At 40.4% G+C, this 27,844-nt stretch overlaps 2 protein-coding genes across 2 annotated transcripts; both read left to right on the forward strand.

Annotated features, from left to right (window-relative positions):
• The first annotated feature begins 4,772 nt into the window (after positions 1 to 4,772).
• On the forward strand, positions 4,773 to 7,833 carry LOC144533436 (protein c-Fos-like). Its single transcript, XM_078274791.1, has 4 exons — positions 4,773 to 5,005; positions 5,573 to 5,770; positions 6,271 to 6,378; positions 6,574 to 7,833. Exons 1-4 carry the CDS (start codon positions 4,877 to 4,879, stop codon positions 7,285 to 7,287), a joined length of 1,149 nt encoding a protein of 382 aa, XP_078130917.1. The 5' UTR covers positions 4,773 to 4,876; the 3' UTR covers positions 7,288 to 7,833.
• Positions 7,834 to 14,504: 6,671 nt separating this feature from the next.
• On the forward strand, positions 14,505 to 27,705 carry LOC144533475 (jun dimerization protein 2-like). The gene is made up of 5 exons (XM_078274849.1): positions 14,505 to 14,642; positions 15,717 to 15,769; positions 25,461 to 25,678; positions 26,389 to 26,493; positions 26,798 to 27,705. Exons 3-5 carry the CDS (start codon positions 25,484 to 25,486, stop codon positions 26,987 to 26,989), a joined length of 492 nt encoding a protein of 163 aa, XP_078130975.1. The 5' UTR covers positions 14,505 to 14,642; positions 15,717 to 15,769; positions 25,461 to 25,483; the 3' UTR covers positions 26,990 to 27,705.
• Positions 27,706 to 27,844: the final 139 nt, after the last annotated feature.

Consider the following 27,844-nt stretch of genomic DNA (forward strand, 5'->3'; position numbering starts at 1 on the left):
CGAGAAAGGGCCGGCCAAATGACGTCTGCAAGGGGGAGCGCTCTTTACCCGACACCGTGGGGAGAAAAACACCAAAACAGTCACATAACAACGCAGCAATAATAGCAACTATTGCTTGTATATCGTTTTAATACACTGACAATTGAATATGCAATGCGAATTTGTGCTGTTTAAAGTTGAAAAGTAACATTTAGAAATAGTTTTAAACTCACCCTCGAGAAATGGAATATTCCAGAAACGGGATCCCCAATACGTAATTCTCCATATATGGTGCATCCTGTAAAAGGGGCGGACCTTGCTGGGAAATACACCATCTGAGATTGGCCGACAGAGACATGACGTTATGTAGACAACAAACAGAGGCTGTTGTGAAAACTAAAGAACTGGGATAATGGTCAGCTAAAGTACACAGCAAAGTGCAAGGAAAGATACATTTGAACATGCAGATTAGTCTGTTCTGAACTGAGAGTATCAAACAAACGCATCAAAACACACACTGCTGTTTTTGTTAACACTGTCAATTTGAATATTTTATCAAAATGTATATTATATATTATTTAGGCCAAGGCCTATATCAAGACTATGAACATATAGCCTAGGAGTATTTTCACCGCTATATTAAGATAGCATTTAACGCATTGTTATAGCTTACTGACAACTTACTGATAACTTTATGAAAAACCAAAATACATTCACACTTTCATTAACAAGTTGTGGTTGGAGAAACTCGTGCACAATCAATCAGGCATGCCACAGTGCTATTATGTAGCATCAAAGATTCAAAGTGTTTTTTTACACAGTCATACAATATGAGCAGTGAAATACAGGGTGGCTATACTTTCCTTATCTTTCAGGCCATACCTCCACCAGTGTGTTTGACACTCATCCATCATAATATCAGGCAGAGCTCCAGGGATGTCAAACTAGGGGTAGAAAGGGGACTGGGGGTGAAAAGGGGACAGAGTACCCAGATCCGTTATGTGAGGAGGGCCCAAAAAGATGTGATAGAATGAATAGCTGATGCAGGGAAGGGCCCATAGAGAATGCCTTTCTACAGGGCACAGCATTTTGTGCCACGCCCCTGCAGAGCTCCACAAAGTCAACTACATCCTCTGACTCCACCTGCTCTCACCACGGTCACATGCAACTCTCCAGTGTTGTCCCCACTCTGGACATCACAGCTCATCGGCTCGGTGGAACTCATCCAGACTCCTGTCCCAGAACATATAAGCAACATTTTCTGGCTGGAGCAGTAGGCCAGGAATCAGTACCAGCATGGAGCAGCCTACTCACCTGTTTTTCACCCCTGTCATAGAGCATCAACATAAGGAGGGTTAACACAAATGTAACCAAGTAGTCTTATAAATAACCCCCCAAAAAATGTAATTGAATATAATGGTACAAACTATCACACTCTCCATGTCACACTGAAAGGCTACAAAGCCCCATAACTAGCACATACTCTTTTTCCCTGTTCTAAAAGGAAAGAAATCCCAGAATGCAAAGCTGAAAGAGCCGATTTCATTCTCTGACCTTTCAAATCTTAGATTTTATGTTTTGATATAATCTAACTCCCATAAGTAGCATGCTTTTTAGATTTCTATGCAAAAAAAATAACAAAAATGATGTATGTAAATGTAACTCTGTTGGCTATACCTGCCGGGAAAGTCTCTTTTTTTTTCTAAAACCGTGCGACTCTCTTTCTAGCCTAAGTTTCAAAGAAATGTGTTTACTGGAATGGGATACAGGAATGTGCATAATTTGTTTGAAATTCAAAACAACTATGAATATATGCCAGGAACACCATAAACACATGTCAGATCAGAGGTGATTGCATGTATTCTGCCCCCAGGCAGTGCTTGTACCTTTTGTGTACAATCTATCAAAGGGTGTGTTTAATTGCAGAGTGAGCTGATAACTGGTTTGTTATGTGTATGCCATACTTTTCTACAACAGCAGTTTGCTTTTCTCAGTAGCCTAGTGGCCAGGTATCATCATATAGCATAGGTCTTCCCTAAGACTGAGGTAAAGAGAATCCTCATAATTTGCACAACAAGCTATGAATAATACAGCTTTGACACTGAGCCAACATTCAGACTTTATGTTGCTCTTCAAATTAAGTGTTTAACTTAATTAGGCCTAGGCTACTTTAAGGGTTTTACAACCTATTCATGAAGTTCTGTAACTAGGTCTTAATAGAAGTAGCACACAAGTCCAAGACCACAGTAGTGTCAGCAACATATTGCTGGTAGTTTTTTATTGACATAGCATTTATACAAAGTTATGAATGGGCACAAAACATAAACTCTGGCCACAATCGTCATTCATACATTCAGTTGCGTTTTTCCTTTTCCTGTGAATGCCCTTTTTTTTTTTTTTTAACAGTGCAGGCTTCAGGCGGGTTTTGGTAACATTACGGTAATAAAAGGTATAAAGTGTTGACAATAGTGTTATTGTGTCAAAGTGCATCGCTGTTTTGTTTCCCGCGCTCGTGTTTTGTTGAACATTCCTGGTTGTCACAGCAACACTCCTCCCCTTCGCGTCAGTGACGTCCCCATTTTGCATAGCAACAACGATCGTTTCTGTTGTGACGACGGATCACTCAAGTAAAAATAAAAAGCCGGCTCTTCAGCGTCGTCTGTGCAGAGGCCCCGCACAACACGTCATGACGTGTTTTGGTTCCAGGAAACAGTGTCAGAGTGAGAGTTCTGTCTGTGCCGTGGCTCTCAGACAGCGACTCTCTCCATGGTGTCTGCGGAGCAGCGGAATGAAACTAAACACCAACCAACCAGTTTACCTTGTGGATTGGTTGAGTATTTTGTTTGACTGGTTGGCAAAGCAGCAATGCTGACCTAGATTTGTTCAAAACAATGTTTTTAGATCTTTAGAGGTAAGAATAGAAGATGGGCATTTTGGTAGTTGAATTGGTGACCAGAATAGCCTAACAATAATCTAAAAAAATGTAACATACTAAATCAGTTAGTTTGGAGCAACACAGACGAGGGTTAATGGGCGGGATAATATTCACAAAACCCATGGGTAAAGCATTTTGATATGTAGCCTAATGTAGGCCTAATTTAATGTGAGTAGCCATGTGTAAAATAGGCCTAAATAAATAGCCTACTTGTGCCATTTAATTTTAGCCTAAGTAATGACAGCATAGGTGTTATTCGCAGGAGCACAGACACTAATTGTCTATTTGCCTAATTTAGGCTATGAACTCATCACTGAGTCTAAAAATAAACTCGGCCGTTCTGTAGCCCTACACATTCATGCTCAAGTTGCTTTGATGAAAACAAGTCTTTGAGCTGTAGCGAGGGGTGTCAGTTATTTCCGACCTTTGAACCCTTCCGTTCTTGAGCCGGCGACTGAATGAGCTCAAGCCGACCACCTAATGGTGTGCCAGTAAATAAACCCAAAGGGGGGCTGTGACTGCCGGGAAGCAGAATGGAGCGGAGCCCTTGTGAGCGGGGAAAGGCCCCCTTTATTCACCAACTATCCCTTTCACTTCAGTGGATCTGTGAGGTCATCTGAAACCTAAATATAGCATATCCAGTCTATACAATCCCTCTTGTTATAGGAGCTGAATTAGGCTGTGCGGGAATAACGCATAGGCCTATTGGTGCCAAATGCATCAACGCATGTGATTAGTCTGTGTAGGCCAAGTAAAAGGACAACAACCGTGGATACGTTGCATGGATGATCATCACCAGGTAATCGGTCACCAAATCAAGCAATAGCCTAATAGAAATGCAGAGGCATAATAGCCTAGATCTGCATTTCCTATTCTTGTAGCTCTTGTCATGTGCAGGGGTTTGTCCTCGTCTTCTTATCCTAAAAGTAGCGCATGGCGCTGTTGTCAGGTACAATGCATGACGATGCTTTCAGCGCATGTTTCACTTTCTTCTCAGTGAAAGGGCCCCCACACACAGCTACACGTCCGTCTGCGCGCTCACAGTGTGCCAGAGCGCGCCCCTGTTTACCGGAAACCCCATATATGGCTCGGTAGGGCCATTCGGCGATTGGCTGTTTTACTAGAGCGACAATTCTGTTGCTGGAGCTGTATAGACAGGTGAAAAGGCATGTGTGATAGGCTATATATAGCCTATATGACATTTTAGTTAGCAGCTCATATATAATCAACCCGTGTGCTGAAAGCTATGTGCATTAATTAAATCATGCTGGGTTTCACAATATTGGTCCAAATGATAAGTTGGGGCAACTGTTTTATTGCATTGCATCTTCTACAGAGTGCACCAGCAGTGTTCTGGTCCGGGCTATTCGGAGGGGACATAGACCCACTTTTTTAAACTGTTTATTAATAATATGCCTATAAAAAATATATATATGTACGTTCCCATCACCTTCCTTCTCTTGCAAGAACATTTTTGTTTCCAGAATGCGCCATTGTGAACATATGGACGTACAGGGAACATAATCTATATGATGCAGATGCTGCATACATGAAATGACGTAGTTCATTCATAGCGATGGGCACTTCATGCAGGCGGGGGTGTCACTTAATATATGCTCGATGTTTTTTGATATGTGAGTTAATAAAATAGCTAAGTGGAAATGAGAAGGTTGCTTATATTGTTGTTCAGACATTCCACGGATTTAATTGTTAAATTGGAAAACATCTGCTCGCTTTTTTTTCTCTCTTACCTCTCCCTCTGTGCGATGGTTCGGTCTCACCACACAGATTTCATTCATAAAATTCCAGCTCACTATAAAAGGCGGGCCTCTCCACTATCTGCACAGTGCCATTTATGAACCCGGCAAATGGAATATAAGTAAGGGGTTTAGGAGTCAGTTTTCTACTTAGATTAGATAGACTATTCTATCTTTTTATGCAGTGATTTTAGACGAGAGAAACATGCATCCAGACTCCAGCACTGAGTTCGACTCATCGTCCAGCTGTAGCACAGCATCGCCTGGCGGGGACACCCCTGGGTGCAGCCAGCATCCTCCTGACTCGCTTTCATCATCAGTGGACAGCGCCAAGGTAGGAACGGATCTGATCATCCAAAAAATATTCCACACAAATCTTGCAGGATCATTCACGCATAAGGCTATAAGCTATAGGTTGCAAAAGGGCGACTATAGTCCAGAATGTTCACACATACCCAAGAACATTCCATAGACAGCATTTTACTGTCTCGTGCTGAAAACGATTCTATACAAACACATAGGCAATCTCTATAGTCTCCCTGCATCTGTAAATCCGCAAATAGGCAGCGTAAGAATGTTCAGTCTATAATTTCAGGGAAATTGTTTGTATACACAGACATGTCTTGCTTGTGACCTTTCATATTAGAGTGATTATAATGATGATGAAAATGAGTGATAAGGACGTGATGATAAGGCATGTATCTGATTTTGATAGATTCGTAGACAGTAGGCTATTGATTTTGTTTTTTTTTTTTTTTTGCCATTTTTCAGCCAAATGATTGATGTACCATTTTAAATGGTCTAAATGTCAGCCACGAACGTTGTTCCTCACTCATCAGATAAGCTAAATTGGTGTTTGACTGCATGCATATGCATGTCTCTGTGATGTGGGTTTTTCCAGGATACTGAGAGCAGTGCAGCAGACTCCTTTGTTCCGACCGTGACTGCAATCTCAACCTCGCCGGATCTAAGGTGGATGGTGCAGCCGACAGTCATCACAGCTGTCTCCCCGTCGTCCCGCCGTGCAAAAACCAAAACTCAGTCGTCTTCCGCGGCAAATAAGGCAAAGCCCTCCAACAGGAAAGGGCTGAAAGAAAAGGTATGCAAGAAAACAGGGCGGGGAGGGGGTAATGAAATGTCAGTTTAAAAAATAACGTCAATCAATCAATCAATCAATCAATGACAACAGGACGTGAAGGAGGATGCAATTTTTTTTTTTAAGTGAACGTAGGCTACACGAGTAGTGCAATAAATTACTGCAGGGAATAGCACATCAGGTGATTGGATTATGTCTAATCGGTGCAGCGATTACTTTAGGAGTAACGAGCACAGCACTGTTTATGAATGGGATGGGAAATTGCATAAAAGTGCGCGCTCACGTGGCCGACTAGACCGTGCCAGTGGTGCAGCATTTTAACGCCTGGACTGAAAGAGTCTGCACCGACCAGATCAGTATTCCCAGCATACACTGCAAGGAAGATTTTTTTTTCTTCTTCTTCTTTTATTTTGGCAAGTGAAATTGTGCTAAAGAGCCAAGTGCTGATATGGCAAAACTCAGCAGGATGCACATTTAAATTGCTCATTTCTGATTAATTTTAGGCTTCCAAAGAGGAGGAAGAAAGGAGGAGGATCAGGAGAGAGAGGAACAAGATTGCTGCAGCAAAGTGTCGTAACAGACGGAGGGAGCTGATAGACACTCTGCAAGCTGTAAGTATGCAATCATATAGAGAACATCCACACAGCATATGCACTCCTCTAAAGCGGAGGACATCACTTTATGTCATGTCACATAAAGACAACAGGGTCACAGCAGGGATGACTGCAGAGCACCAGCAGGGCAGCAGTGTTGTCATGCCTCTCTCATGCCAAGTCTTTTTCTGATTTTGTCCCTCTTCACCTCAGGAAACTGACAAGCTCGAAGATGAGAAGTCTGCACTCCAGACGGAGATAGCCGACCTGCTGAGGGAGAAGAAGAGACTGGAACAGGTCTTAGTCTCCCACAAACCATCCTGCAAACTTCCTGTAAATGACAATGATGATGATGATAATGATGAGGAGCAGGATAATAATGAAGATGATGTTAACACAATGCTGCAGGATCCTCCGGCCTCCCCACAGCTGCTGTCCATGTTAGAGAATGGAAAGCCCCCAGAGAGCAACACAACCATCGGAGAAGCCTCTATTGGTCAAGACATGGACACTGTCCCATGCATCCCTGCTGCAGCCATTTTGGGGAACTCCAACATCCTCCTGTGTTCGAGTGCAGAAGAGGAGGCTCTGGAGGACTTGAAAGGAGATGACCTGGATGACTTGGTGCCCAGCCTAGAGATGGCAGTGAGTCCAGAGATGGCTGCATCCGTCCCTGACATAGACCTGAGCAGCCCCTTCTGCCTCTCAGACTGGGAAACCCTGTACAAGTCAGTGGCAAACGACCTCGAATCTTTGAGCACACCAGTCATGTCTTCCAGTCCAACTTGTAGCAATTACCGCACAGTGTTTTCCTTTAATTACTCTGAGATTGATTCCTTGGATGAGGGCTTCGAGAGCCTCAAAGGCAGCCTCGGTGCATCTGAGTTAATGAAAGATCTTAACTCTCCAACACTTCTGGTCTTGTGAATGCAAAGAAGTTATGCAATGATACTGTAATTGTATTCTAACCAGCCAGCAAGCTATGATCTCTCTCTTAAAAACAATGTTTTGTAGTGTGAGTTTTGATGTTGTGTGAATCTAAACATCAAAGGTTGTGTACATGACATGTTTTCTGTGACTGTAACCGGGTTGACTTCTTTCATACTGCTGGTGCGATTCTCTGAGGTGAGACTTTGCGCCGGGGAAAAAAATGCATGCAAATACAAGTCATCCGTAATCCAAGAGGTGGTATATAGTGTTTTTAAATGTCATGTGAAGTTAGATCATGCTCAATAGCATAATGTGTGTGTAATACTGTTGACAAAGTTGTATTGTAACAAGTGAAAATAGCAGGGTTACTAATGTGTAGTGTATAGGTGTCACATCTTGCTGTAAGGTGTCCCCTAACATGACATTTCCTTTCAAGTTTTTCCATAATAAAAAAAGATCATGTCATGTATTTTATCAAGATGTATTTTATGACATAGTTTATTTTTTTACTTATCAAAAATGATCAGATGCAAAAATTGTATAACGCCGGAAATAAAATAAGACAACCACAAACGATGTCTGGCTGTTATCATTCTGTCAGGAATATTCATTTGAATAACCAATCTTGCCACAAGGTTCATTTAGTAGCATATAGCTGTTCTGGAGCTTTCTATCATATCACATCATATTCATCAGCAGATGGAGTTTGCTCAGTAGTCCTGCAATTGCTTTTTTCTGAGCAATTTAAGGCCTTTTTGTCTTTAAAGTGTCTCAATTGAACCTTGAGACTTGAACCTGGACTAAATGGACCTTGTGGTGACATGTTTTCTGAGTTTGAGAATTAATTTTGAACCTCAGCTTTTAAGCCAACATGGACACGAAGACCTCAAATGTTTGAGAACAATTAAAAAGTAAATATGAACATCAACTACAATTCCATGACAATTGAGCAAACAATATCTGTCAAATAAGAAGATCATGACATATGATCAAACGCTCCATAACAGCTAGTTAAAGGACCTTGTGGTAGGATTGTTTTCTCAACTTCTATATCCAAGGTCAAGAATCAACCTAATTTAAAAGCCAACATGGATGAAAGGCTCAACAATAGAAACCTTAACATCTACAATTTCATGACAACTATTCAAATCTTCATCTGCTAATACAGATGATGTAAGATATCTTTAGAAAATGTAGCGTCAAGAAGAGGGTCAAGAATGAACTCAGGAATATTAATATTTTCAGCTGCGTCCATAAAAATGTCCGTGAGCCTATTTTGGATAGAGGATTACATAAAGCACAACCACCGGGGACTCACCCGTGTTTAAAATGAGTGGGAACAGCAGAAACAGGTTAATTATTTATTCATAGCTCGTTTTCGGCTCCTCTGTTGTCACGGTCAAGGGAATCCGATTCTACAGCAGCAGCGCAGTGCGTGCTACGCGTGACGACAACACGCGATTGCCGTAGCCTATTTCGTTTAATTTCCGTTGACCATGTTTGGGTAATTGCAGTTGTTTTGTTTCCATGGTGACGGGTGTCATATTTCGGAGCCGGAGAAAGTTACCGGAAAAACTCGAAGCAGGAGCAGTGCTGTTAAGCGACGAACAGACGCATCAATTACAGAGCGGGCATCACGTGCATGATGATAAGGGGTGTAGTTAACGGTCCGAAGCCTTTCTGGGAACAGCAAAAAGGGCATTTAATGACCACAGCCTGTTTGGTTTTGGTCCTCACGGCAGCAATAGCACCACAGTGGATGCACTTATAAGCTGTAGCCTTAACTAGTAGGCATATGCATTTTTCATCAGTAGGGGGGGCTACAGTGTGAGCACTGTCAAGCATCAAACAACTGAGCTTCATTTTCTCAACCGCATGTGTGCGTGATGTCTTGGTGCCCAGCTATTTTAGAGTGATGATGGATGGATCTGTCAACAGCTCTGATGTCTTTGTCCACTTGTTCCATCAAACTCTGTGTCCAGTGCGATGATGACCTCCATGGCCTGTTTCAAAGTTGTAAAATATCACATTTTATTGATCCCTTGGTGAATTGTGAATTCACAAGCTCCCCATCAGCATATGTAGTAAAGTGATTTAGGCCTACACATTATGCCTCAATAATTATAATTCAATAATATAATACACATTATTCTGAAATGGGTCCATCGGTATAAGTACTAGGCTATTACTTTTTTGTTATTTGGCCTATATCTTAATGCTATTACTTTTGTACATTGAATTACGTAAAATTGTGTTACTTGTAACAGAGTATTGCTACACTGTAGCCTATTGCTATTTTTACAGAAGTTAAATATCTGAGTACTTCTTCCACCAATGGTTAGATTATTGTATAGCTTAATACATTCTTTTAATGTGTTATGTATGATCTTATATGTAAGCAGCATTTAAATATTATAGCTGGTTGAAGTTATACTTAACTATTATAACAGATATACTTTACTAATATTTATTATTTAAACCTGTGCTTTTCCTACTGTGACATGTCAAAATGTTTTTCATGAAAAGCCCTTTTAATTACACTTTACTTTACCCTTTGCTGGTTTTTAATTAGATCTGAACTGCTTTTGGAATTAGGAAATTGTCTATAATGGTTTACTTATTGATAGTAATATGATAACATGCACACCAAAATCTACACTTATCACACACCTATGAATATGGACTGACGTCACAACTTTAAGATTGTTAGTTTCCATTTGATAGAGCTTAGTCTAGCCTCCATACTTTTTGTTTTGTCTAGTGTAGGCCTACTTCCAATCTGCGTATACACGTCACCTACATTGTTGTATGTTTTTATGTGCTTTTAACAAATGTGAATTGTGCATTGTAAAGCATTGACTTGTCCTGACTAATTAATAAGATACAAAACATGGAAAAGTTAGCTTACTGCAGTAATGTTTCAAGATGAGATAACTCCCAGCATTATCAGCACTCTGTAATACAATATGTCTCACATTGCCTGATTACAGATTTCTATCTTTCCATTTTTTGTTGTGTGCTCACTGTTTCCACCTCTGTTATCTCATCCTCATACACCTCCTGACCACTCGATTTCCTGCTTGCTGTGATATTCCCAAGGAAGTGCTATATTTACAGGAATAAATCAATGTCATACGGGTTTGGAAAGACTGGGTCACCTGACATGAGTAACGCTTGTGCAGATTTGGTACTTTATTTTGAAATTACTCATATGTTTTTCAGGACTACCGTCTGTACCATTAAGTTATTGACATGTATAAAGCTGCAAGGATTTCATTTCATTGTACAAAATAATGTTTGTTTTTTAAAGACTTTGATACTGCTCCGTGAATCTCACAGCACCTAAAACCAAGGGACTACGGGCGGAAAATAGCACTTGTGCTACAACCAAAAATTAAAAAATAACACTGGGAGCTTTTACTCAAATGGAAACGTGTTCACAACAGCAGGCAGACAGCCTGTTGTTGTGAGAGGGAGATGAAGACGAAGAGGGTTTGAAGTCAATGCCAGCACGCAATTGGTGCATTAAGTGATTGATTTGATATCTGTGAATGGAGTTGATGGGAGAAAGCTACAGCATCACAATTCAATTCATTAAGAAGAGCATGTATTTTGGGTTCGATATCAGGAATGTCGTGTTTGTGTGATTGGAAAGGAGAATGTTTTAGAGTAAAATATATATGTTATAGTAAAAACTATATATCTTTCAGTTGAGACACTGATTGTATTCATCATGTACAATATTTTTTTGGCATTTTACTATTTTTGATTTTTAAACTAAGCTTCTAAACAACCGTCTGTCAGAAAAGGGGAAATATCATTCTGTATTAATAAAAAATATAGGACATCTGTCATACAGTTTTAAATAGCCTTCATCTTTACACGTTACTAAACACATTTTGACATGTTCTACAACTGTCTGAGATTATTTAAAAAAAATAAAAAAAAGAAGAAAAAAGGAAGGAAAGGAGAGAATTCAATTGAGCGATGCGTAAAAATAAAGTTTGTCTATACTGTCTGCAGTGTGGTGGACGATGAGTCAGGATTGTGTCTGGAGGTGTCTGGTTTTGTGGGTATTTCCCAGAGATGTGATATTGGATAATATTACGACAAAATACTTAAACTCAGCCTACAGATTTTAATCAGGTTGAAGAAAATGAGAAAATATGACTGACCGTGTTTACATCTTGTTTAATAGTCAACAGGAATGTAAAGTGTGAAGCAGAAGCTGTTTTAGCATCACATATTATAACTTGTGTGCAGATGCCTGTCTAAAAATGAAAAGAGATAGAAAAACATCATGCTTGGTTGTGCAAAAAGCAGTTTCATTGTTTTTACCTTGACTTCTGATGCCCACACAGCAAGAACTCTGCTGAGTGTGGCAATGCTGCAAAACCACAAACCGCTCTCTGTCTCCATTCATCATTTGGGCAGCTGATGGAAACAGAAGATTATGTGTTAATGCAAAGACTTTCTGGAAGCTCGGAACAGACAAAAAAATAAAGATCTTAATCCGTGTGTTGAGATATGATTCTGAACTCTTAAACAGGACAAAGGAACTACTTGCACTTGTTATTATTCACAGACATAACAGCAGTGCTTCTAGTCATGTTTGCGTATTCTTACACATTACATGATAATCCTAAAACACATGGGTTGAACAAATGAACATGCTCTGCATACTTGGTCTGCATATGCAGACTGGTATATTTTTTCACGGTGTCATTATCAAAGTGTATTGTTCTTGGCAGGGACACTTCCCTCTGAAAGGCTTAAAGTGTCAAATGGCCCTGCACCATATGTGTTAATGTACTGAGTGACATCTCTGGCTGCCTTCCTGCAGGCACAGAGGAATTCAGCTGAAAGTCTACACCTGCGAAGGGAAAACCTCTTACTGTCTCAGCTACAGATGTCCAGGAACCTCCAGTTTAATGAAATATGTCTGCTTGTTGGCTCAGTTCTGCTTTATTAACCCCAAATGACTCCCCTAAAATTTGTCATCTATGTTAAGAGCGACTGTGACGCACCGTCCCCCCCCGACCTCCCCTCAGATGCGAGACATAAATCACAGCAGAACCAAATTAGAATCTAAAAAAGGGAACAGAGTGGGGTATTTTGGTGAGCCTCTAATAACTCGGCTGCTTGTTCTAGGTGGAACAGTTGAGATGGCATTGTGTAAAACCCTTCTGAGCCTCAGATAATGGCAATGATAAAAACCTGGATATGATAAAAAAGGTGCACAGGATGAATGGGTTGTTCTTGATTAAATACTAAAACACAGTATTTTAGTGCAATTTGATGATAACCACCCACATTTATTTATTTTTGGATGATATTGCAGTTCAGTTGTGACTTTGGTATTGACATTTGTAAAGTAATCCACAGGTAGATTCGGTTAAGATTTTGGAACAAGGCTATGTGAAACATTATACTCATGCACAACTTCAAACATTAAAATTAATAAAATGAAAGAGAGAGAGAGAGAGAGAGAGAGAGAGAGAGAGAGAGAGAGCGAGCGAGAGAGAGAGATAAAAGCAATTTAGCATTATATTTCAGAGGTTTGTTTTCAGTGCTTTAAGAGTATAATTTCATGTCCCTATAATGTGCTTTATTAAACAGACACATTTCAGTTTTGTTAGAGCAGACCAGTGGGATGTAGTTATAACTGCCCACACTAGAGGGAAGCAGCAGGAGGATTCAGATTTCTCTGGAATTTTCTGGACCTCCATCAGAAATACTTCAACATGGTTTTGTGCATGTTAGTTTTAGTTATTATGTGTTATGAATCAAGTAACCGTTGCATTAAGTAGAGACAATAAAATCAGATTTCACAGCAGCTCAAGCTACACGTATGAACCCTGCTAGATTTACTACATTACTTAGGCATTTAACTTCCTCTACCACCTGAAATAATAAGATGTCCACTCTCTGTAAATACGTCTGCGAAAAGCAATGGTGTGTTTCTCTTTCAGTCTTATAAATATATGTAATAGACAAAATAAAAAGGAATACATGTGCACAGACATCTGAATGCAACTTTGAGGGACAAATGACTTACAGGATGAAAGTAATATAAAAACAATGAAATAGTGTCATAACAGTTGTCAAAATAAGATTTTTCAGTTCTGTACTTTCATTTTTGCCCTAAGAATAATCAAAGTTACACTCTGTCATAGTTGAAAGGTGAATAGCCTAGAGGGACCAAACAGGAAGTGAGTACTCTTCTCTTTATTGGAAAATAAGACCATAACATGTCGTCAAGATTTAAACCCTAAATATTTGATTTGGAACTATATAGTAGGTGTTAAATTAGTTTTTTTTTTGTCACTTGCAGGCTGCAAGATTTATTTGAGTACTTTTGATGTCAGGAACCATAATGGGCTGTTGACAATCTCAATTCCCTGTCGTTAAACATGTTAAACATCTTCTGAAAGTAATCAGGCTCGAATCCACATCCTTCCCCATGCTAAAATAAGCACACATAGTATGTTCTGAGAGACTTTAATGTCATTTAACTCTAATACAAACTAATAATAGCATGTGCTGCTGGGTAAAGTGTCCCAGTGTCAATCCTCCACACCAGAGGTTCCTAACCCCCCGCTTATAAATTATGATGCAATACTTTACTATTAAACTCACCAGTATATGAAGTATTTAAAATTGGCTGAACATTGACAACTTACAAGATGAAGTAATAATATCTGGAAAATATATGTTATTAATAATATAGGCTACTGTAACACTCTGAAAAGAGTGTTTCTGCATGAGTAGGCCTACTTTGACTTTTGATACTTTAAGATGGCCACATTTTCTGATAATAGGCTCCTTTTGTACTTTAACAGAAGTAGGCCTAACATTTTTAATGCAGGACTTTTACTTGTAATGGAGTCTTTTGATACCTATGGGTTATAAATAATATACCAATGGGACTGATATATTTGTGAAGCATTCTATTGTTGGCAAGGGCTCAATTTTTTCACTTCCACCTACTGTCACAGTCAAATACACCAAGCAGCTAAGATGACTGTATGTGTGTTTATAGCCAACTGTATTTATTGACTCGTTTATGGCTGTAGTAGGCGTGTCTCTAACTATCTGAAACTTTCCTCTCATCCAGTCTGTGTATGTTATTTGGTTGCTAGGGGTGGAGCAAACAAACCTCTGTCTTCAGCCCTCCTCTTACATTATTTTCATCCATGCTTACGTCTGGGACAGCAGTTCCGCATTCCTGAGCTCTCACAGACAAGACTTAAACGGGCTGATGCAACGGCTTCAGTAGTCCCAAAACCTACATCCGACTCTGAACTCCCGCACCGTCACATTATTACTGCGGATTTTTGGACGCACAACAGGTAACGTTAAGACCGCGCGAACCGTCGAGCCATGTTGCTATTGTTTTCTCCTCTCTTTGTTTTTGTGCTAGTTAATGTTAGCTTAATGTTAGTACAGGCTTGTCATATTTGCACATTTTTTTGCACTTTTCTCACCACGCTGTAGAGAGACTCAACACGCTGGATTTTGTTAGTTACACGAGTTTTTGTATCATTTAATATAAATATATGAGGACTTATTTTGACTTAGTTGCTGTAAAAAAAAGTCTGTTAAATTGTTTTAAAGTTTTCGTGCTTTATTGTGTTAAATACGTTGTTGTTACAACTGTTGTAGCAACTGTCGCTTTCCAGCTTATTTACAGACCCGTTAGCTAAATAACATTACACAGTGTCGGACTGGAGGTATTTTCATCTCGGGAGTCTTAATTTCAGTGTTGCTAAACAGGAGAAGTGTCGGTTAGCCTTGTGAAGACATTATGTAACACTACACACGCCGCACACTGTGGGGTTTCAATGGAACTGCAGGCTAAGCTAGTCTGGTGCACCAATCTGCACGGACTCTGCAAGGTTTTATACTTTAACGTTAAATACACATGTGAATTACACTTTGTTTTTGCTGTACAATCATATAATTTATCTAGACTGTTGTTACATTACAATCGGCTAGCTCGCCCAGTTCATCTACCTCTGTCCAACTCTTTACTTGAGAGTCACCACTTTGCATGCAGCTGCAAGATACATAACAAGCTAATAATACCAGATTTACAAAATGACTGTAAGATAGCAGTGTGTCTCTGTTGGTATAGACGGAGAAATAACAATTGGGGCTGATTAATCATTATATTGTAAACCAATAACTGCCCATCACAGTTTTCCAGAGCCCAAGGCGATGTCTTCAGATATTACATTTACAATGACATAACAGAAAAAAGAAGAACACCCTTAAATTTGGTAAACAGGAACCAGAAAATGTCACTTTTGCGCCATTATTCACGTCAAATATTAATCGATTATCAAAAGTGTTCGTTTCAGCTCTCATAACAACACTAACACTTATACTATGATAGTAATACATATCCTATTACCTCTCTACAGCGTCCAAACACTGTTGCATCATTGACAGAAGACGACTGTCAAGTTATCTCTGAGTAAGTATTGTGCATTTAAAACTGTTTTAGATTGAATTAATTAGGGATGCTCTCTCGAGTATTTCCTTCTGCTGCATGAAAATAAAAAAACTATTTTTTTGCATAGCTGGTTTACCTTAAAACACAAGTTATGTAAATGAAGTGTGAAGTTTGTTTGGCAGCATGTGAGTACAGCAAAGAATGTGAGCTCAGATTTGTAATCTTTGCTTTGGCCCATCATAGTGCACATGCTCTGTATGTTTGTGTGTGAGTGCAGGCCTCACATGGGAATTTGCATACTACAAAACTACCCCAATATTAGATTTCTTCTTGATCACCACAGCAATTCTTTGTTTCCCCGGTGCTGTTGTGATAAGCCGTAAAATATCATCCTCTTGTCCACATCAGGGTCTTTTAAAAGATTTACACTTTACTGTGCAACAATAACTTTATCTAGTCTAGCTTTACTTATCTGCCTTTTGTTGGCCTGAAGGTGCAAGGCCAATCATGGAATGGGAAATATGATGGGTAGGGGTTGATCATGTGCATGGGTTTGTGACTTGCAAGTTCACAGGTTCAGTGTTTTCCTATATAGTGAGTGCATGCTCTTCAGCTGGTGCAGCGCTCGCCCGTACAACTACATGCCATGCACGGGAAACTATTTGTGTGTTCTTTTTATATATGTGTTTCCTTTGTGTCTTTATCTGCGTTTGCGTGTGTCTAAATGAACGAGCGTGTATTGCAGAGGGTTTAAATGTCCCAGCGCCTGCCAGGGCACATCCATAGGATGGTTTCTGCATAATTGGAACGCTGCAGCGGGTTAATGGGGAAGGGCTGGCGAGCCGACAAGCAGCACAGGGCTGAGAGGTTGGACGTGGGCGCACACAGTTTATTTTAAGTAGAAATGCCTTCCAGTGCGTCTCTGGAGAGCTGGAATTGCCAAGCTGCACCCCAGTACACTGAATAGACAGCAGACGCATTGCAGGCGAGCGAGCCAACTATGCAACAGCTAGGCTCAATGATACTAATGCTGGGGGGAGCAGCTATTCACTGCTGTGTGTATCACATTATCAGTATCACATTGTAGACTCCATAAGCCTTTCCACATGGTTTGTAAAAACAGTGTGTCAGGACAGACTAGATGTACACTGTGGAAGCAGACACCCAAATGTCCAAAGGTGTAACCGAGAGTAGAGACATTAAAGCCAGTGTTTTTTTTTTTTTTAAAGAGCACAGTAAAAACTCTTCTACATAGTTATGATTTCCAGATTTGCTGAATTCCTTTTGGACTTTAAGCTAGTTTTCTCTATTTGCACAAAAAACAGTCTTGTCAGTGAATGTCAACCTAAACATTGACGTTTTGCCCGCAGTCATTTAAGATGAACAAAAGGATTGAACACACAGACACTGGGGCTTGTTCAGTCAGAGCAAGCGTGTGCCTGACGTGGGGCAGAGGAGGAAATGTCAGAGGACAAAGTATAAAACAGCATTAAAGTGACAACCACATGTTACATAATAATGAATTGCTTCAACAGGCGGCAATATATCAGATTTTCTGGCCAACACCTTATTGTCAGGAAACATAACTTGCCTTGGATTTGTCATATATGTGAAGCCCATACATTTGAAATGGCTTTTGTCTGTATTTTGTATTTTCATTCATTTAATCCATGTCTGAGCCAAGTCAAAGCTCAGTGCCATGCAATGCCTAATCCTGATTTACAACGTGGAGAAAAATAGTAACAATATAATAATTCAACCAGGACCACCCAGATGCAGAATATAGATGTGTGACTGTTTGAATGGCATGAAGCAGGCCAAGCAGGAATCCAGCCAATGACCACATAGTAATGTTTGAATGAAGGCAGCCACAGTCCTCATGCATATCTGCAGGTGCTTTGTGTTTCGATTTTCCTGAACCTTTTTTCATTCTTAGGCTGAAGTCTACAATGAAATGCAATTGTTAAACTAACTGCTCTTTTGTGTAATGCCATTGATAACCTCTGCATGCACTGTACTCCAGCTTGCTCACTGCTGAGACATCCAAACTGTAATTGTGAGGGGAAATTAAGCTAGCTCACTATCGCTGCAGCTGAGGGTCTCATCATCATTGACAATATTGCAAGGTTAAATGTTCATAATTGCGTTGAATTGCTTTTGGAAGGTTTAGTCATCTTCACAAGAGGAATTTTGAAAGGTTCCTTCTATCCGTGGCAGCTGTTTCGCTTATCAGAACGGCCAAAAGAGAAATGAAAGCTGAAATGAAAAGAGATCCTATTTTCTGTTGTGATAATCACTTCCACTCCCACACACCATCACCCCTGAGTTTAATGGCTGGAGATGACTGCAGAACAACAGCCATTATTACAGTCTCTTCCCTTCTCATGCCTGTGTCTTGTCTGTCCAATGAAAATATAATGAGGGGTTGGAGGAATGTTGATACTGTATATTTGGACTGTCCCGTCCTCGAGGAAAGTCTGTGCCAAATTCCCTGGTTTCCTCAGAGGATTGCGAAAGGCTGTAACTCAACACAGCCTGACTGAGTGCAGACGGTAATGATGATCACCGAGACCTTGGCCAGAGATTGGGAGAGCATGCCTTGGCCAGAGCCTTTGCGCTCATTGTTCACTTTCATCGTTTGTGTCGAGTTAGAGCTGTAGAAGCTGTTTGAAAGAGTTTTTCTTGTGTGGGCCACGCAATGCCTTATTAGTTCAAAATTAGACTTTAATAAAGTATGCTGACAAAAAGTGGTCAAATAGAATCTTGGAAAGTGTGCATGTCTTTCCCGTAATGCCACGATCCAGTGATTTAAAGTTGAGTAGTCTGGCAGCACAAAGATTTAACTTTGTGTCTCAGGAAAAGATAAATTAGCAAGCAAAAACTCCTGCTTTCATTCACCAAAATGGTTGAGCTTTGCTGTTGGTGGGCTCCTTTTTAGAAAGCAGCAGTATATAAAGGTAATATGTAGCCTTTGAAAAACCCCTGTAACCCCCGCCGCACCCCTCTCCTTCACCGTCTCTATAGGGGATGAGGATAATAGGGCCTCCAGTTGTGCTGCTGGCTATTGGTAAGGGGCTGAATTCCTAAGCACTGTTAATTGCTCTCAGGAATGACTCAGGAAATGGACACATATACTAAGACACAGTGACTGCCTGCACATTACATTTAGGAACCCTCGCATGCACACACACACTCTTCACACACACTTCCAGCTATCTACGGCTTTTTGTAGAATGTACAGCTTACGAACTCATGCTGTTTAAGTTGTTAAGACAGTGGTACCCCAGGTCTTATTCAGGACAGTGTCCAACATAACACCAGGAGGTCATAACCTGTCTCAGGCAGAGTAGTAGTTCAAGTCTGCCTCCATAGATGACAGGAGACATAACAGCTGTACGATAAGACAGTGCTGCCTCAGGCGCTCCCATCCCCACCAAGGTCAGGGGAGAAAGATACACATATTTACACATACACTCACTCACTCATGCGCATTCATACTCATACACACATCTAATACTCATACAAACACTGCAGTAGTGACGCAGACATAGAAACCCTGGATCAGATTTTCTTTGACCCAGACGGTCACAGATGAATGTGCTGCATGTGATCTGGGGTACCTACAACGTGACTTGTTACGTAGATAAGAAGAGTTGTAAACGATCCAATAGCATTTTCATACATGCATAGATGACTGAAGAAGGAACTCTAATACTTAATAATACTTAATCTTGTCCAGCATGACTTTAAAAACTCCTTCAGGAAGACAGGAACTTCAGAGTTGGGATGGCATGATGTGACACTACATTGCGGTTGAACTGTACTGCTTAATCCTAAATTTACTCGATCGAGATTCATTAAATGCTTTTGTGCAAGTCATCAAAGTCTCCCGAACCTTCCTCAAGCTGCTCCTGAGTTTTCCCTAACATGGCTTACATGCAGTTAGATTAGTTTTGGGCTGAATTCAGAACCTGCATTGAGTTCGGTCCTATATTTCATACCTAATACGTGACATTTCCGCTCCCCGCCCTTGGCTTTAGCTTGTCTCCTCTCAGTTAGCCCTGAGAGGGAGCGGTGCTGGGCTGTGTAGGTGTCTTTGTTTGAGGCTAGTGTGGGCCTAAAAGCTGTGGCACTGGCTTTTCTGCTTGACTGCAAAAGCACAGAAATGTCGTTGCATCATCAAACACTGACCGCTAATCTTCGGCTGCAGGCTGCTGCCGACAGAAAAAAAAGGAGAAAAATACCCCTTTTTTGACAAATGTAAAAATCACTTTGACTCACTCTTTTGAGTATAATTACGTGGTGCAAGACATGCATCAGCAAACTTTCCCTGTCTTGTACAGATGAGACTTCTTTAGGGTTTCATGTCTTGAGGCTTGAATTTGCAAGGGGGATTTCAAGACACTTGTATGGCAGGTTGAAAGAGACGGAACAGCTTAAACATAAAACACACTTTCTACTCGACTTAAAAGTCAAGTTCAACTCAAAAGCGAAGCACGTCAAAAGTCTGTTAAGTGTTTGAGTTTACAACAGCACTATAAATTGTCTGCAATGGCGTATAACAACTTTTATGTCTCATAATTGAAGGCGTCTTGCTTCAGACAGCATTTCACCTTTGTTTTGGAGGCCGCTGGCAAAACTACCTCTGTGGGATTTTAGATTTGTGTGATCTGATGTCATAGACAAATATGAGGTTTATGTATGTTTATATACTGAAGTATTTCTGTGTGTGTGTGAGTGGAGATCTGGTCTCAGCTGCATGCTTCAACAAGCCATAGCATGGAATGGGGGCTTTCCTTGCAATATGTCTGACTGAGCAGGCTTGCATTACAATGTACTGCATATGAGTCAGCCTCATAGACATAAAATATGATTATTCCTGAATTGACTTATTTTTTTAGTTTGTCAAGGATGGAGACTAATCTGAGTCTGTAAACCAGTCCAGAGTGTCTGGCCAACTTGGATATTGAACTCCATTTTGGCTCTGAAAGCGATTTGCTCGGTCATTCCTTTAGTTTCAGTTCCTGTGGCTGTTCAGGTCACAAGTCATCAGATCTGATGTGAAATTTGGTTCAGTCACTTCAGACCAACAATTTATACTATTGTCTGGCTATTATTTAAGAGCCCTCTCATCATTCACCCCAGGATTAGCTACCATATGGTTTGCCGTGTTCTTAGACAGCCTCTGTGCAGAAAGAAAAGGCCTTGGCACCTTTCAGTCCTCCACCTCACCAGGGAGTTTGAGAGAGAGGGAATTTTGTCTGAGAGAGATTTTTACCAGGGCTGTCTTGTTCTTTTCCTCTCCAGCAAAAACAACAGGCTGCTGCCAAGTGCAGTGTAAATGGGAGTATACATACAGTGGGAGAGAGGGAGAGAAAGAGGGAGGGGGCTGTCAGGATTTAAATAATAAAATGCCTCATTGGACACTGGCTCCACACACTAACTTGTCCTTGAAGCGAATAAATCATGCAGACTGGAGGTGGTAAGGAACAGGTCAAAAGTAGTGCAGAGATGTGACAGACAGTCAACGTACTGTCTGTAATACTTCATGTTTTAGATAATTAATAAAGGAAATTAAGACACTAAATGCAGTAATCTCCCACCAAAAGTACCCATCACTTTGTGCCTACTGATTGTTAAACGTACGAGTTATAATGTAGACAAGACAGTAGGAAAAATGAAATTGAAGCATAATGTGACAGATATATCTCAGGAGTCTAAATCATTTAGCAGAGAAGAACCACTATTGCGCTTCAGAATTGATTCCCTCTCGCTAAAAGTGGGCTGATTTGGTTTCCACCATGCTCGACAGTAAACTCCAGTCCAACTGTGAAAACACTTTGAGACCAGCCCATAACCAGGGTGGAGTACATTAGAATAGAGTTACATAACCTTGTTTTTTTCATTACCTCCTCTATGACTTTTGTAATAGAGCAAGTCTTTCAGCCCTGCCAAAAAAATAAAAAGCAGCAAAGAAAGAAAAACTTGGTTTAACTTACAATACTGTCGGCCTGTCAGCTAGTCAGCTAGTCACCCACCAGCAAAGTCAGCTGTTTCGGCAGCACCTCACAATACTCGTCTTTGTGGGTTCCATATGAGAGGGGCTTTGTTCGGTTTATGCTCAACCTTCAGAGGTTCAGCTTCGGCCCAGTACCCTGGAGGCAGATGCTGTTATTTAGAAGTCACACTGATATCATCCATCTTTTAAAAACTCCTCGTAGCTTTGGGTTTAGCGGGTAATCCTAGCTGATATTCTGTCAGCACAGAGTTATTGACATGTCAGTTGTTCAGTTGCATCAGTCATGCAGGGGTTTTGTCAAAAACTAAATCTGATTCACAAAGTGATTCTGTTTCTATTCAGTGTAACATTTCATCAGTAGAAAATGTGTAATTGCCTCCGACTTTGAGCTGCTGGATATATTTTTTCTAAACTTTATTTTAACTTTACTAAATGTATCATAAGTGTGTATTATTCTACATAAATACTAGAGAAACAATTTCTTGTTTGACTTTTCTAAAATTCACTGGTCTCACCCTGCCTCTCCTCAGAGATTGCAGGGATGGGCAGGGTACGGTCGGCTCATGTTTCACTGTTCCCATCTGTAACATTTGTTTTTTATTTGGCCATCAGAAGTTTTCCAACTCTCGGTCTTACAGTAATTAGAGAGACGTCTTAATTCTCCAGCCACTTCCTTTAGGCCTGCACGTGTTCTCCTTTTTCTCCCCTCTGTCCCTCATTCCTCCCTGATTACATTAAAAAGTGCTGTGGTCAACCCAGCTGAACGACCCAAAATTGTTGAAAGAGGGTGGCAGTGGAATGCATGAGCGTTACCCTGCTCTCTTTTGACATGAGTGCTTTTGATACCCTTTGAATCCTTTTCACGAAAACCGAACATCTGAACATTTCAGACAAAAACCTCTGTAAATTATTAGAAGCACAAGTGTAGAAGATAGCCCTTTATTTATGTGATCAAGCCAATGGTTTCATGGCTTCCCTTTGCATGTGAAACTACAGAGATGAGTGTGTAGCTGCCGACGGTGTGAAGTTTGTTTTTTCACTGGCTGCTCACTAAGAAGATAACACAGCTGTCAAAGCTGTCAATGTTTGAATGCATTCTTGGAAACAGCAACCCATATTTAGAGAGATGTTTGATGACAAGGACAGAAGACAGTAAATTAATCTTTTTGTGGGTGGAATGCCAACACTTTAAGAGCGCAATTGGGATAAAAGATACTGTCAGATGGCTGCAATATAATCATGGAATAAGCCTCATGTTACGACCAGAGAATGAAAAGTCTAAAATCTATATAAAAATACCCTGATATTTGTGGTATAACCAGAAATGGTGTAGAGCTGAAGGTGGCGCTGTATGCGGATGATCTTTTGCTGTTTTTGTCTAATCTGTCACGTTCTATTCCTGCAGCCCTCTTAGTCCTAGACGCATTTAGTAGATTCTCTGGATATAAACTTAATCTGGGCAAAAGTGAAATGTTTACTGTTAATGGAGAGGGAAATGAAAATCCACTTCGACTCCAAAACATGCCATTTAAGGTTGTGAACTCTGGCTTTGTTTATCTCGGAGTGTATGTTGTCAAAACGTTGGTTAATCTCTATAGGGAACATTTTCTCTCTCTGCTCACAAAAATTAAACAAGATTTTGAGCGATGGTCGCTATTTAACCTTTCTGTTGCTGCCAGAATCAATACAATTAAAATGAACATTTTCCCGTGCTTTTTATATTTATTCCATTGCATTCCGACCTTCCTTCCTCTTTCATTCTTTCGTAAAGTAGATAGTCTTATTCTTGATTTTATTTGGAACAAGAAAACTCCTAGGTTGCGTCGACAAGTTTTACAGAGGCCCAAGGCTCTGGGCGGAATGGTATTGCCAAACTTCCTTTACTATTACTGGGCAACAAACATTAGAAATCTGAACTATTGGGTTAATTATGGAGATATTGCGGTGCCTCCATCATGGTTGATCCTGGAAGCAAATTCTGTTCATCCGGTATCATTGAAGGCCTTACTGTACTCACCCCTGTCGTTTTCTATTTCTGGTTATACTAACAATGTGATGGTGGCCTCCAGTATTAAAATATGGACTCAATTTAGACGTCATTTTGGCCTGCAAACACTTTCTGTTGGTGTTCCACTTGCAGCTAATCCTTTTCCCCCCCATCGTTATTGGACAGCACTTTCTCTATATGGACTAGGCTGGGCATAAAAACTTTGAGACCTATATGTTGGTTCTATTTTTGCTTCTTTTCAGCAACTGAAAAATAATTTTTTGCTTCCTAAAGGACATTTTTTTAGATACCTTCAGGTTCGAAGTTTTATCCGTAACTCATTCCCAGAATTCCCTGCTCTTCCCACGTCCTGAGATTTCGAAACGTTTCTGAAGCCTCTCTCTTCATTGAAAGGGGGCAATTTCTTCTATTCATTTAAATATTTAAAACCTCTGTCAAGGCTCTTCTACTGTACTTAAAACAGTTTGGGAGACAGACCTTGGAGAGGTGATTCTGGATGATGTTTTGGAGGAGATTTTACGGAGAGTACATAAGTCTTCAATCTGTGCTGGACACAGCTTTATGCAATGTCGAATTCTCCATGGAGCTCACTACACTAAAGCTTGGCTTGCAAAAATATTTGATACAGTGTCTCCCCTATGCGAACGATGCCAACAAGCCACAGCAAATTATTCACAAATGTTTTGGAGCTGTTCTTCTCTGACTAGATTTTTAGTGTTTAGAGATCTTTAGTACTTTATCCAAGGTAATTGGAAGGGATGTGACTCCTAATACCTTAACTGCTCTGTTTGGTGTATGGTCTTTCCCACTTACTTTTTCCCCAGCTAACAAAGACTTAATAGCATTCACAACTCTGCTGGCGAGGAGGTTGATACTGCTGAAATGGAAATCCCCAGTCCCACCTACCTTTACAAACTGGGTTAGGGAGGTGCTTTATTTTCTTAAATTAGAAAAAATAAGACTGACTTTGATTGGCAAGGCTGTCTCATTTGAGAAGTCCTGGAATCCCTTCCTGTCTTATGTCAATAGCACAAGATGTTTGATCTCTGTGCACTAAGTACTGCAATGAGTTGAGCCTGTGAGTGGGTTTTCTTTATTTTTATTTATCATTATTACGGATTTATTTTTAATTGGTGCGTGTGTATGTATACATGTGCGTATATATGTGTATGCATGTATATATATTTATGATCTGCCAACTTAGATGGTGTTTTTTTTTATTTCTTTTATCCTATTTCTCTATTAGTTTATTTTATTTATTTTTTCTATTCTTTTCTATTTTATTTACCTGTTTATTTATTTATCCTTGTGCTCTCTTCCTCTATTAACCCATCATTTTTTTATTTATTTTAGTTTTTTTTTAGTTTTTCTTTACTTACTTACCCCATCTGTTGGGGCTAGGTGCCGGTGGAAAGGGGGGGTGGGGGGTTGGTATCTGTCCTGTGATATGTTGAATTTACATCAGCAATTACTATTGTATGGAACAGTATTGTTTGCCTGTTTGTTTTATAACTATGTAAAATCCAATAAACAGATTGTTAAAAAAAAAAAAAAATCTATATAAAAATAAACAAAACATACAAAAAAGCCCCGTACTGAAAAAGTTGCATTGAATTTTCCTCTTTTTTTTTTTTACATATTCACTTGTCCTAATTGTTCCCTTTCTCTTTGCTCTCTGCCCATAGCGGCGGTGGTGGCCGGGTCGGACATGATGCCGGGACAGATACCTGACCCTTCGCTGGCGGCGGGCTCCCTGCCCTGCCTGGGCCCGCTGGCGGGCATCTCGGCCACCACACTCACTGATCAGCTCAAGCTGGCGGACTTCCGCCAACTGGGCACCATGCTGTCCCCGCTACATTTCCTTGGGAGGCTGGGGAAGAGGCCGCTGGCCATCAAGACAGAGGTGAGGAGGAAGAGAGAAGAGGAGAAAAGACAAAATAGTGCAGAAGAAGGGTGTGTGAGAGATTAACATAGAGTCAGAGGGTAGAGAGAAGAAGGAGGGTATTAGATTTGGGATGTTTCAAAGCCTTCTATCAAGGCATTTTCTTAAAAAAGGACATCAGTCTAAAGAACCGAAAGATTCATTTCAGTGTCACATGCAAGCCGCTCTGATTTATGTTCATAATATGAAGTGATGAAAAGAATAAGAAAGAGAGCGGTTTATAATGACTGAAGTGATTTTATACTCTGGTGCCAGTTGCTCATAAAAAGGGTTTTTACAATGAATTACAATTTAAATGTCCCAACAGCAGGCTTGGTATATATAAAATAGTATCTCTCTATTCTATAAAATATTATTGTCAGTAGTTGTAGATGCATTGGTTATGGGACTCTGCCATTTTAAACTAGCTTACCTAAAACTAGATTAAAGTGATAAGTATACATATTTACAGTATGTGGGCATGATAAACTGGTATGGTCATTTTGTAAGTTGAATTTTGCCCCCTCTAGTGCTCACAACAAGAATTACTGTAGAGTTTGCAACTGTTTTTTTTCTCCCATCTAGGTGTTCACCACTGTTGGTTATAAGTTTATGTAACTTAGAAAGTCATTTTCATATAAAATAGTCATACAACGCCTGTTTCTTATATTAACAATACATTGTGTTTGCAGATGGATGAAGATGAGGAAAGGAGGAAACGGAGACGAGAGAAAAACAAGGTAGCAGCAGCGCGATGCCGAAACAAAAAGAAGGAACGGACTGACTTCCTTCAAAGGGTGAGTTCATGACACAGCACTGCATACTGATGGGCAGCAGCAGAGCAGCTAAGAGAGGTAGCCAAGAATAGCCTGACTTCAGTTACCATGAAACGCTGATTTAAGCCATTCAACCCAACTCAGAGCTAACACAATCAGGCTAATACAAGCCTGGTTTAAACAATCAAGATCACTGTACAACTTCAAGTCAGGGTTTTCAGAAGTGATAACAAAAAAAAACCTGACAGGTTTAGGATTAACAACTTTGAAGTACTCAACAATTTATTTGTCCAGTAGTATCTAATAATTCAACGTCTCTGTCCAGGAATCGGAGCGTCTGGAGATGGTGAACTCCGACCTAAAGGCCCAGATCGAGGAGCTCCGTCTGGAGAGGCAGCAGCTAATGGTGATGCTCAATCTCCACCGGCCCACCTGCATCGTGAGGACCGACAGCGTCAAAACACCCGAGAGCGAGGCCAACCCCCTGCTGGAGCAGCTGTCCGCCGACACCAAGTGAAACCAGGAAACCAGGACGCGGAGTCCCTGACGCCCAAACTGGCACCACCGTGGCAGCCATTTAAACGAAAACGTAACTGGCAATACATTTCTAAACAAGCACTTGAGCTCCAAGCTGAAGACTTTTGGAGACTCTGCCCAAAGACCTAAGGTTGTAGGGCGTCCATAGTACTGCTACATGAGCTGGCTCTGTCCATTGGAAGACTGGAAATACCCAGTTTCATCTCCGCATTAAGTGTTGTTGTTGACACCCGCTGTGCCTAGTTGTTACTTCAACCATCTCTACATAAAGGGACCAATGGAAACAGTACGACTGAAAACAATGCTGAGGAAACACACTAATATCAATATGGTGCTCTGTTACAAAAGCCCTGAGTAGATTGTGTGGCATTGTTTCAATGTAGAGGCCCACAAAGGCTTAGTGTTCTGCAGCTTTCCTTTGTATGCTAGCTGAAATATACAGGTGTAGAGTTTTTAGGATACAATACCCAATACAAGTACACCAGATGGAGTAGAGTTTTTTTTTTTTTGTAATGTTGATTTCTATACCCTGCCTCGACGATGGCAGTTACCGGTTGAGCCGATTTGTGGTGACGCTGGCGTCATGAAAAGCACATATACACAAAATGTTTACACCCTTGTTTTTTGGACTTGTTGTCTGTCCATTATTGTACTTGTTTTATACTGCTTTGTATACATAAACATATATGAAATGCCTGTTAATCACTTGATGTGATTTGTCTTTTCAATCTTTTCAGTCTGTGTCTGTCATGTTGCGCTGTCAAACAGCTGTGAAAACAAGCAGAAATCTTTTCAGCTGAGCAGTATTTCAATGTCTGTTCTGGACCTGTATCTG

This window comes from Sander vitreus, chromosome 18, assembly GCF_031162955.1.
Source record: "Sander vitreus isolate 19-12246 chromosome 18, sanVit1, whole genome shotgun sequence".
NCBI lineage: Eukaryota > Metazoa > Chordata > Actinopteri > Perciformes > Percidae > Sander > Sander vitreus.

Coding starts and splice junctions, on each gene's coding strand:
- LOC144533436 (XM_078274791.1), top strand. CDS start 4,877: ATGCATCCAGACTCCAGCACTGAGTTCGACTCATCGTCCAGCTGTAGC. Junction 5,006..5,572: donor CATCAGTGGACAGCGCCAAG/GTAGGAACGGAT, acceptor GGGTTTTTCCAG/GATACTGAGAGCAGTGCAGC. Junction 6,379..6,573: donor TGATAGACACTCTGCAAGCT/GTAAGTATGCAA, acceptor TCTTCACCTCAG/GAAACTGACAAGCTCGAAGA.
- LOC144533475 (XM_078274849.1), top strand. CDS start 25,484: ATGATGCCGGGACAGATACCTGACCCTTCGCTGGCGGCGGGCTCCCTG. Junction 25,679..26,388: donor CGCTGGCCATCAAGACAGAG/GTGAGGAGGAAG, acceptor TTGTGTTTGCAG/ATGGATGAAGATGAGGAAAG. Junction 26,494..26,797: donor GGACTGACTTCCTTCAAAGG/GTGAGTTCATGA, acceptor GTCTCTGTCCAG/GAATCGGAGCGTCTGGAGAT.